General features: G+C 33.0%; 1 protein-coding gene and 2 pseudogenes across 1 annotated transcript; 1 reads left to right on the plus strand and 2 right to left on the minus strand.

Annotated features, from left to right (window-relative positions):
• LOC107610017 (protein RSI-1) lies at window positions 1-1,441 on the plus strand. The gene is made up of 3 exons (XM_016312084.3): window positions 1-284; window positions 463-493; window positions 963-1,441. The coding sequence occupies exons 1-3, from the start codon at window positions 54-56 to the stop codon at window positions 1,142-1,144; spliced, it is 444 nt and encodes a 147-aa protein (XP_016167570.1). The 5' UTR covers window positions 1-53; the 3' UTR covers window positions 1,145-1,441.
• Window positions 1,442-4,313: 2,872 nt separating this feature from the next.
• LOC148550395 (secreted RxLR effector protein 161 pseudogene) lies at window positions 4,314-5,093 on the minus strand (annotated as a pseudogene).
• A 4,654-nt stretch (window positions 5,094-9,747) lies between these two features.
• On the minus strand, window positions 9,748-10,527 carry LOC148550396 (secreted RxLR effector protein 161 pseudogene; annotated as a pseudogene).
• Between the last annotated feature and the right edge of the window lie 2,298 nt (window positions 10,528-12,825).

Consider the following 12,825-nt stretch of genomic DNA (forward strand, 5'->3'; position numbering starts at 1 on the left):
TCACCTTTTTCAACGCCATAAACAACGGAAATTCTTTTACTTCTTTCTTTTAAATGATTATTAGCTTTCGTTATAAATATCTACCCAAGTATTCCAACTCCTACATCATCAGTAACACTTCATTACTCGTTTTTGCCTTTTTATTTTTCCTTTACTCTGAAAGTGAGCTTTTTATCCAATTTGTTCCGCATATCATAGCAATGGCAGCACGTTCTTCCACCAGCTCCATCGTCTTCATTGCTCTCTCTTTGCTTCTTTTGGTCACATTCTCCAATGTGGCTGAGGTACTTACATAACATATAATAACTTACGCCTGAAAACACCTTAATTTAATTTGCTTTGTTTTATTAATTAATTAGTCATGGCTTTCTTTCCAGTGGCAGCATTATGCTATCAAATTAAGATCCCAGTTATTCTAATTCTTGCAAAAAATGTTTGTTTTTGTGTAATCCTTTTGGCCAGGCTTATGGAAGTGCAAGACTTCGCCCTTCAGGTATCTTATAGATTCACTAGCTCTTATGCCACTCGATCGTTTTGCTTATTCAAAATTTTGAAGGAACAAACTTTTAAAAAATTCACTTTCTACTCTCAGTAGCTTTTTTACCAATAATAATAAAAGTAAAATTAATTTTTAATAAAAAATGTATTTATATTTCTTTTATTAGTGTTTTAATAACTCAACAAATGGTATATATTTATGTGTATATTGTGCATGCGTCTTCATTGTTCTGAAATAGTATAAACGCACGCAACCTTAGTTAATAACCTTAGTTTTTTGTATATCATAAAAAATATAAATTTAATAGTAATTAATTTTTAACAAAATTTGGATCTTTATGATATGTAGTTATTAGTTATTACACATGACAAGTGGTAGTTATAATTTATAAATTAGCTTTTTAGTGATTTTAGTTTACTAACTAATAGTGGTAAGAAAATATAATGTTAATTATATTGCACAGATTGTAAACCAAGGTGCAGTTACCGTTGCTCAGCAACTTCACACAAGAAGCCATGCATGTTTTTCTGCCAGAAATGTTGCGCCAAATGCCTGTGTGTTCCTCCTGGTACATACGGAAACAAGCAAGTGTGCCCTTGCTACAACACCTGGAAGACCAAGGAAGGGGGTCCCAAATGCCCTTAAAACTTTAAACCCCTCTCTTTCCTAATCATATCAACTTTATATATACAAGTTAATTAGTAATACTACTTCAATATTCTATTATATATTTACAATGCCATGCTTGGCAATACAAGGGCACATTTGGCTATGTATTTTAGTTTTCCCTTAATGTAGAGGAAATATTAGAGCTTATTGTGTTTGTTGCTGCAATTATATTTTAGTAGAAATTTATGTGTAGTTATTTTTATATAAAATTAATAGTTGATAATTGTTAAATAATAATTTAGTCAAATATATTAAATTATTTATTAATTTTTAACTATTAATTTTATATAAAAAAATTATATGTAAATTTTTACCTTCTATTTTTGTCTTTGGCACATTATGGCCTCTATTTTTTTTTTTTTTCAAAGCAAAGTCGAAACTGTAATATTGATAATAGTAGGCATTTGGCAAGTTTTTCAAGAGAGTAAAGAATTCAAGGCAAATGGCTCTCGGGTCATATTATAATTTGGAAAGAATTATATTTCTCCGGTATTAATTGGTATTAATTAATGAATTTTATCAATTTAGTATGGTAAATAATGATTGAGCAGATATTGTTATTAAAATTAAAGGTGAAAGTTAGTGTATTTCGGACAAAGTAAAAGTGCGGCATTCTTTAAGAGTTAATTTATTATCAAAAGTTATCAGGTAAATTTAATTTATTTATTATTATTATTATTATTATTATTATTATTATTATTATTATTATTATTATTATTTTTTATTATCATGAGGTGAACAAACAAATTGACATATACAAAAAAATTAATTCTCTTTTTTAAACACCAAAAAAGTATTCAGAAACTTGATGGAACTCAGATGTGATGTCTTCAAACATCTTTACTGCTGGAGGTGCTTCTACTATCGTTCTGACCGACCGAATCCATTCCATTTCTCTTCTGCCATAAATGACCTTTCAAGCCCAAAAAATCGTTGCTATGGAAGAGGGAAATGATTGTCTGTCGCCGCTGTTGGCTGGCTAACTCTAAACGCAAAACCGATTCTGGAGAAGAACCCATGTCTCCATGAAAGCGCCATGACTCCATTAGACTTACACTGGAGACAAAGAGACAACTGGATCCGCTAGGTACCTTTCTCCACCCTCCTCAAATCGGAATGGTTGCTAAGAAACCTATTTTGATGTGTCAGAGTTTCTCTTTAGCTCCGCTATGATTTTCAATGGAATGCTCGTTCTCCAAATCCTCTCCAATTCTTTCCCATTTATTATTAATTACACGGGCTATTATGAAAAGATCATGAAAAATTAATTTTTTTTAAAGTAAGTGCTCAACACTTAAGTGGAGCAATGTAAATAAATACAAGAACAATAAAAGCATAACAACTCCTATGTCATCTCTGGCATAACCATCAACAACATGAGTTATTTACAACACCATTCCTTAGCACAAGAGAATGATTGTTCCACACAGTCACCAATCCCTGTTGTCTTACTGTGAAATATGGCATCATTTCTGCATAGCCAAATAATCCATATAACTGAGAAAAATCCAACTAGCCAGTACTTGCGCCTCTCTTTTCTCATTGGCACGGACCTCCAACTCTCAAAATGCTCTTTCAACATACCAGGGACAATCCATGTCTGTTCAAACGCTGAGATTCAAGCACACCACACCTGCTAAGAGTACTCACATTTAATAAATAAGTGTTGTATATTTTCAACTTCTTTCTTACACAACATGCACACCACATCATTCTATTGTAGAATTCCCATTCTACTAAGTCGGTCATTTGTGTTGACCCGGCCTACCAAAACAAACCACGCAAACAACTCCACTCGAGGCAGAATTAGACCTTTCCTATCTCCTTTGTGAACCTGAATCTCAGAAGCTTCTCATCCAAAGTATCTTCCTGCAACACCTGCACAAATGAATGAGTAAAATAAACGCCTTCCTTATCAAATTTCCACACCACTCTGTCTTGCACATCCGCTATCAGTCTAACAGATTGCAAGACATGAAGCAGTTGGTTCAATGTATCTGTCTCCCATTGTCGCAGCTCTCTTCTCCACTGTAAGTGCTAAACCCATTCGATCCCATCCCAATTCACACTCCCTAATTACTGATCCTCTCTGGTTTGAAATCAAGAAGAGTCTCGGAAAGGAGTCTTTCAGCTTTCCCACTTGCAACCATGTATCCTCCCAAAATCTGGTGGATCTTCCATCTCCTACTTCCATAGCTAGGCCATCAATCATCTTCTATTTGACATGTTCCTCCCTTATTTGCACTTGACAGATGTCTTTCCACGGTCCCCCCTCTTCAGCAATGTCTGAGTTGACAACAAGTGATTTGGGTTCAAGCTATTGTAGGAGCATATAACCTTCTTCCATAGAGGACAATTCTCCTTATAAAACCGCCACCACCATTTAAATAATAAAGCCGAATTACGGACCACCGCATCACCCATCCCCAAACTGTACACTTATTTTAGCGGAAGCATTAATTAGGATCTTAAAAGTTGTGATTTTTTCATACTTGGATTGGTTGTCATAACAAGTCCTGATTATGGTAGAGTTGAACTTTAAGACTGATTTTGCAAAGTTTTGGTTACAGTAGAGTTGATCTTCAACACTGATTTCTCTCCCTTTCCTTTCCTTCAGACGTTCATCAGGATGGCAGTTTCACGGTATTTTCAGTGAGTGAAAACTGTAAAACGTCGTGTGTATTGAGGCAGAGAGAGGACCACCTTTTATGTGTTATTATCTTTAAATCTAATGCGTCCATCAAATATTAGAATTAACGGATGAGATTAAATCATTAATAGTTTATAGATAATTACAATTAGGCTACAACAGAAGTTTAAATTACAATAAACTTCTAACATTCTCCCACTTGGCCTAAGTGTAATCATATTTTCACACATTACATAATTGCTTTAATACGGTAAAATACTTTGTGTGAGTTATGGCAGTCATGCATTTAATATAAAATACATTTCTTTCCATATACTACAACCACTAGCATCTTACTACACAAGCTACATAAATAACACAATTTTATATCGGTCCCATCAAATTTCTAGATCATTATGTTATAACCCATACAATAATATTACTTTAACTAGAAACAACAAACTATCAATGTTCAGAAAACACATAAATAAACATAGTGAGCTCAGAGTGTTAGCATCATTCAGAAGAACCAAGACCCATTCTATGTACATGTTCCTTAAATGTCTTTGGTTGCAATCCTTTAGTCAATGGATCAGCAATCATAAGTTCTGTTCTAACATGTTCTATGGACACTCTTTGTTTCCGAACTTCCTCCTTAACGCCAAAGTACTTTATTTCCATATGCTTGGCACCTTTAGAATATCTATCATTTTTTGAGAAAAATACTGCTACAGAATTATCACAATAAATTTTCAATGGCCTAGCAATTGAGTCAACAATGCCAAGTCCTGAAATGAAATTTCGCAGCCATAAAGCTTGATTTGTAGCTTCAAAACATGCTACAAATTCTGCCTCCATAGTAGATGTTGCCACAACGCTTTGCGTGGAACTTTTCCATGATATGGCAGCTTCTCCAAATAAGAATAAGTAGCCAAATGTAGACTTTCTTGTGTCAGCACATCCACCAAAATCTGAATCTGAGTAACCAATTACTTCTAATTGGCTAGACCTTTTGTACATGAGCATATAATTCTTTGTACCTTGAAGATATCTTAAAACCTTCTTTGCAGCTTTCCAATGATCCATTCCAGGATTACTTTGATACCTTCCAAGCATTCCTACTGCAAAGCTAATGTCCGGTCTTGTGCAAGTTTGCACATACATAAGACTTTCCACTACAGAACTATATGGAATTCCTTCCATTTGCTTCCGTTCTATGTCATTTTTTGGGCATTGCATAAGACTAAATTTGTCCCCTTTTTGAATTGGTGTAATTCCTGCGGAACACTTTTCCATGTTGAACCTCTCTAGAACTTTATTTATATAGGCCTTTTGAGACAATCCTAACAATCCTTGCAATTTATCACGAAAAATTTCAATTCCTATCACATAGGATGCCTCTCCCATATCTTTCATTTCAAAGTTTCTAGAAAGATATTCTTTAGTCTCACGCAACATTCTCAAATTATTTGTTGCAAGCAAAATATCATCAACATATAAGACTAGAAAGATAAACTTACTCCCATTGACCTTTCGGTATATGCATACATCAACAATATTTTCTTCAAAACCGAAAGATAGAATGGTATTATTAAACTTAATATACCATTGTAGTGAGGCTTATTTTAGTCCATATATTGATTTCTTAAGTTTACACACCATACGACCTTTTCCTTCAGTTGAAAAGCCTTCAGGTTGATCCATATAAACTTCTTCATCAAGATTACCATTCAGAAAGGCAGTTTTTACATCCATTTGATGTAACTCTAAGTCATAATGAGCCACATGTGCCATAATGATACGCAATGAATCTTTCTTAGAAACAGGTGAAAATGTTTCTTTATAATCAACACCATTCTTTTGAGTAAATCCCTTAGCAACAAGTCTAGCTTTATATCGTTCAACATTGCCTTTTGAGTCTCGCTTAACTTTGAAGACTCATTTACAACCAATACATTTAGCACCTTCTGGCAATGCAACAATATCCCAAACTTTGTTATCTTCCATGGATTTTAACTCTTCTTTCATGGCATCAATCCATTTTTCTGAATCATCACTATTTATGGCTTGTGTAAATGAAACTGGATCTTTAGATATTCCAATATCTTCTTCTTGTAAATAAGTCTCATAATAGCTTGGAATAGCTGACTTTCTTTTCCTTTGAGATCTCCTCAATGGTATTTCTTGAGATTCATTTCTTTCTGATATTTGTGAGTTAGTTTCTTCATTGGGAGCATTATCATTCAAATCTTGTTCATCACTATTAATGTGTTCAACAATAGTTGGAACAACTCTTTGAGTAGGTGTGGATAAAAGAACACTAACATGTATAGGAACATTAACTTTAATTTCCTTTATTTCTACATTTTGATGATTTTTACTCCCACTAACTTCACCATTTTCAAAGAATTTTGCATTACCAGTTTCTACAATTCTTGGACTATGGTTTGGACAATAAAAAATATACCCTTTAGACTTCTCTGGATAGCCAATAAAATAGCCATTCACTGTTCAAGAATCTAATTTCTTTTCTTGTGGATTAAATATTCTTGCTTCTGCTGGGCAACTCCAAACATGTAAATGCCGTAAACTGGGTTTCCTATTAGTCCATAACTCAAAAGGAGTCTTTGGAACAACTTTACTAGGAATTCTATTTAGCAAATACATGGCAGTCTTTAATGCATACATCCACAAGAATTTGGGTAAAGAAGAATTGCGCATCATACTTCTAACCATATCCATTAACGTTCGATTACGCCTTTCTGCCACACCATTTTGTTGTGGTGTGTATGGCATTGTGTATTGTGCACATATGCCATGTCTTTCTAGAAGTTTTACAAATAGACCAGGACATTGTCCTGTTTCATTAAGTTTTCCATAATATTCACCACTTCTATCCGACCTAACAACTTTCATCTTTTTGTCTAATTGCCTTTCAACTTCTTTAATATAAATCTCAAAAGCATCAACTGCTTGAGATTTTTCTTTAAGCAAATAGACATATCCATAACGTGAAAAGTCATCAATTAAAGTGATGAAATATTTTTTCCACCAATAGACGGAGCATCAAAAGGTCCGCATACATCAATGTATATAATTTCAAGAAACTGACTACTTCTTGTGGCACCTTTCTTGTTTTGTTTGGTTTGTTTTTCCTTAATACAATCCACACATAAACCAAGATCAGTAAAATTTAAATTTTATAAAATCTCATTCTTTACTAATCTTTCTATTCTTTCCTTGAATATGTGACCCAAGCGTTTATGCCACAAAAATGCAGAATTTTCTTTAGGTGTATTTGGCCTAACTACATCATTCTGGTACTCAATAAGCAAAGATTCAGAAAATTGATCAAGAAGTTTTAATTTATACAAGCCATCAATTAAAACACCATAACCAACAATATTAGAATTTTTAAATAAATTAAAACAACCATGTCCACCATTAAAAGAAAAACCACAATTGTCCAACTTTGAAATAGAAATTAAATTCCTAGACATTGAAGGTACATAAAGAGTCTTAGGTAAATCTAAATGAAAGTTTATATCCAAGACTAAACGATAAGTTCCTATTCCTTCAATTGGCGCTTTCACACGGTTTCCCATGTAGAGGAACATCTTACTTTGGCTTGTGGTTTGGATCGTAAGGAATCCCTGCATTACATTAGATACATGAGTTGTAGCACCAGAATCAAGCCACCAAGAATTATGAGAAATGTCAATTAAATTTGATTCATAAGTACATACATATGTTTTAAATATACCTTTCTTTTCGAACCATGCCTTACGTTTAGGACAATTCTTTTGGAAATGTCCTTCCTTCTTACAGAAATGACACTGTTTTGTATTGGCATGTCCTTTCTTCTTAAAATTCTTGGGCTTTGTCTTTAATTTCTTTTCTGATTTGCCAGCTCCTTAAACCAAGTTGACAGAATGACCACCACAATTCTTAAGTTTATTTTCTTCCTGTATGAGCTTTCCAATCAATTCATTAATGTCCCATTTTTCCTTCATGACATTATAAGTAATTTGAAAAGCTCCATATTCAGAAGGTAATGAGTTCAGAATGAATTACATCATAAAGGAGTAATCAACTGTCATACCCAGTGACTTTAATTTTGCAGCAATATTAGTCATCTCAATAGTATGCTCTTGCATGCTCTTAGACCCATCAAACTTCATGGCCGTGAGCTGTGACATTAATGTAATGGCGAGTGACTTATCAGCAAAACGGAAGCGGTCTTCCACAAATACAAGATATTCTTTAGCACTTTCTGTTTGTGGAAGGGTAGTCTTAATATTGCTTGCAGTAGTCATTCGCATAAACATAAGGCTTAATCTGTTAGAACGTTCCCATGTCTTAAGTGCATACTTTTCATCCTCATCATTGTCATCAGTGACAATGGGTTTCTCTTCTAAAAGTGACAAGTCAAGATCCAAAAGACCTAAATGGAACTTCACTTGTTCACTCCATTCAGAGAAGTTTAAACCATTAAACATGGTAACAGATGAAGCTTGCGAATGAATTGAAATACCTGTCATTTAATATGCAATGCTCATATTAAGTTTAATTTTATCATCTACTCAGATTACAGAACATAACAAGCATATTACAGTTTACCTTTGGGTAAAATTCTATAATATACTAACATATTAACATACAAATAAATGCCATATTTATCATACTTGAAGATTAAAATTCTCTGTCAAATACATATACCATCTTTGGACAATACATATATCTGACCCAAGAATAATAATTTTTCTCGTTCAAGTCTATTAATAATAGAAGAGATTTCCTTTGGGTAAATCTAATTCTAAAATTAATTAACACATTGTTAAATATACTGGCATTTTACGTTATAACTTGGTCACTTTAGTGTACACAAGCAATAAATAATCTAAATAAATTTAATACTATAAATAAAATATTTATAGACTTTTCATAAAATTAGAGTACATTACGTACTCAAAATAATTTCATAATTGTCATTAATACTGAACTTAAACTCAAGATTAAATTCATACATGAATATAATTTATGATAAAATTAAAATATTCAGAAGAAAACATATAGAACATATACAACCACAAATATGCAGTTTTGATGGCATGAAATTTAAAACCCACTTAAATAAAATCCAATTGTAAATAATTAATCAGAAACATGAAACACCGTGGATATCATAATTAGATCAAAGAAAATCACATACTTTCAAAACACATGCTCTGATACCACATGTAAACTTATTTTTGCGGAAGCATTAATTAGGATCTTAAAAGTTGTGATTTTCATACCTGAATTGGTTGCCATAACAAGTCCTGATTACGGTAGAGTTAAACTTTAAGATTGATTTTGCAAAGTTTTGGTTACAGTAGAGTTGATCTTCAACACTGGTTTCTCTCCCTTTTCTTTCCTTCAGACGTTCATCAGGATGACAGTTTCACGGTATTTTCAGTGAGTGAAAACTGTAAAACGTTGTGTGTATTGAGGCAGAGAGAGGACCACCTTTTATGTGTTATTATCTTTAAATTTAATGCGTCCATCAAACATTAGAATTAACGGATGAGATTAAATCATTAATAGTTTATAGATAATTACAATTAGGCCACAACAGAAGTTTAAATTACAATAAACTTCTAACATTCTCCCACTTGGCCTAAGTGTAATCATATTTTCACACATTACATAATTGCTTTAATATGGTAAAATACTTTGTGTGAGTTATGGCAGTCATGCATTTAATATGAAATACATTTCTTTCCATATACTACAACCACTAGCATCTTACTACACAAGCTACATAAATAACACAATTTTATATCGGTCCCATCAAATTTCTAGATCATTATGTTATAACTCATACAATAATATTACTTTAACTAGAAACAACAAACTATCAATGTTCAGAAAATACATAAATAAACATAGTGAGCTCAGAGTGTTAGCATCATTCAGAAGAACCAAGACCCATTCTATGTACATGTTCCTTAAATGTCTTTGGTTGCAATCCTTTAGTCAATGGATCAGCAATCATAAGTTCTGTTCTAACATGTTCTATGGACACTCTTTGTTTCCGAACTTCCTCCTTAACGCCAAAGTACTTTATTTCCATATGCTTGGCACCTTTAGAATATCTATCATTTTTTGAGAAAAATACTGCTATAGAATTATCACAATAAATTTTCAATGGCCTAGCAATTGAGTCAACAATGCCAAGTCCTGAAATGAAATTTCGCAGCCATAAAGCTTGATTTGTAGCTTCAAAACATGCTACAAATTCTACCTCCATAGTAGATGTTGCCACAACGCTTTGCTTGGAACTTTTCCATGATATGGCAGCTTCTCCAAATAAGAATAAGTAGCCAAATGTAGACTTTCTTGTGTCAGCACATCCACCAAAATCTGAATCTGAGTAACCAATTACTTCTAATTGGCTAGACCTTTTGTACATGAGCATATAATTCTTTGTACCTTGAAGATATCTTAAAACCTTCTTTGCAGCTTTCCAATGATCCATTCCAGGATTACTTTGATACCTTCCAAGCATTCCTACTGCAAAGCTAATGTCCGGTCTTGTGCAAGTTTGCACATACATAAGACTTTCCACTACAGAACTATATGGAATTCCTTCCATTTGCTTCCGTTCTATGTCATTTTTTGGGCATTGCATAAGACTAAATTTGTCCCCTTTTTGAATTGGTGTAATTCCTGCGGAACACTTTTCCATGTTGAACCTCTCTAGAACTTTATTTATATAGGCCTTCTGAGACAATCCTAACAATCCTTGCGATTTATCACGAAAAATTTCAATTCCTATCACATAGGATGCCTCTCCCATATCTTTCATTTCAAAGTTTCTAGAAAGATATTCTTTAGTCTCACGCAACATTCCCAAATTATTTGTTGCAAGCAAAATATCATCAACATATAAGACTAGAAAGATAAACTTACTCCCACTGACCTTTCGGTATATGCATACATCAAAAATATTTTCTTCAAAACCGAAAGATAGAATGGTATTATTAAACTTAATATACCATTTTTGTGAGGCTTATTTTAGTCCATATATTGATTTCTTAAGTTTACACACCATACGACCTTTTCCTTCAGTTGAAAAACCTTCAGGTTGATCCATATAAACTTCTTCATCAAGATTACCATTCAGAAAGGCAGTTTTTACATCCATTTGATGTAACTCTAAGTCATAATGAGCCACATGTGCCATAATGATACGCAATGAATCTTTCTTAGAAACAGGTGAAAATGTTTCTTTATAATCAACACCATTCTTTTGAGTAAATCCCTTAGCAACAAGTCTAGCTTTATATCGTTCAACATTGCCTTTTGAGTCTCGCTTAACTTTGAAGACTCATTTACAACCAATACATTTAGCACCTTCTGGCAATGCAACAATATCCCAAACTTTGTTATCTTCCATGGATTTTAACTCTTCTTTCATAGCATCAATCCATTTTTCTGAATCATCACTATTTATGGCTTGTGTAAATAAAACTGGATCTTTAGATATTCCAATATCTTCTTCTTGTAAATAAGTCTCATAATAGCTTGGAATAGCTGACTTTCTTTTCCTTTGAGATCTCTTCAATGGTATTTCTTGAGATTCATTTCTTTCTGATATTTGTGAGTTAGTTTCTTCATTGGGAGCATTATCATTCAAATCTTGTTCATCACTATTAATGTGTTCAACAATAGTTGGAACAACTCTTTGAGTAGGTGTGGATAAAAGAATACTAACATGTATAGGAACATTAACTTTAATTTCCTTTATTTCTACATTTTGATGATTTTTACTCCCACTAACTTCACCATTTTCAAAGAATTTTGCATTACCAGTTTCTACAATTCTTGGACTATGGTTTGGACAATAAAAAATATACCCTTTAGACTTCTCTGGATAGCCAATAAAATAGCCACTCACTGTTCAAGAATCTAATTTCTTTTCTTGTGGATTAAATATTCTTGCTTCTGCTGGGCAACTCCAAACATGTAAATGCCGTAAACTGGGTTTCCTATTAGTCCATAACTCAAAAGGAGTCTTTGGAACAGCTTTACTAGGAATTCTATTTAGCAAATACATGGCAGTCTTTAATGCATACATCCACAAGAATTTGGGTAAAGCAGAATTGCGCATCATACTTCTAACCATATCCATTAACGTTCGATTATGCCTTTCTGCCACACCATTTTGTTGTGGTGTGTATGACATTGTGTATTGTGCACATATGCCATGTCTTTCTAGAAGTTTTACAAATGGACCAGGACATTGTCCTGTTTCATTATGTTTTCCATAATATTCACCACTTCTATCTGACCTAACAACTTTTATCTTTTTGTCTAATTGCCTTTCAACTTCTTTAATATAAATCTCAATAGCATCAACTGCTTGAGATTTTTCTTTAAGCAAATAGACATATCCATAACGTGAAAAGTCATCAATAAAAGTGATGAAATATTTTTCCACCAATAGATGGAGCATCAAAAGGTCCGCATACATCAGTGTATATAATTTCAAGAAACTGACTACTTCTTGTGGCACCTTTCTTGTTTTGTTTGGTTTGTTTTTCCTTAATACAATCCACACATAAACCAAGACCAGTAAAATTTAAATTTTATAAAATCTCATTCTTTACTAATCTTTCTATTCTTTCCTTGAATATGTGACCCAAGCGTTTATGCCACAAAAATGCAGTATTTTCTTTAGGTGTATTTGGCCTAACTACATCATTCTGGTACTCAATAAGTAAAGATTCAGAAAATTGATCAAGAAGTTTTAATTTATACAAGCCATCAATTAAAACACCATAACCAACAATATTAGAATTTTTAAATAAATTAAAACAACCATGTCCACCATTAAAAGAAAAACCACAATTGTCCAACTTTGAAATAGAAATTAAATTCCTAGACATTGAAGGTACATAAAGAGTCTTAGGTAAATCTAAATGAAAGTTTATATCCAAGACCAAACGATAAGTTCCTATTCCTTCAATTGGCGCTTTCACAC

The sequence above is a fragment of the Arachis ipaensis genome, chromosome B7 (genome assembly GCF_059453495.1).
Source record: "Arachis ipaensis isolate K30076 ecotype BB chromosome B7, ASM5945349v1, whole genome shotgun sequence".
In the NCBI taxonomy this organism is placed as follows: Eukaryota; Viridiplantae; Streptophyta; class Magnoliopsida; order Fabales; family Fabaceae; genus Arachis; species Arachis ipaensis.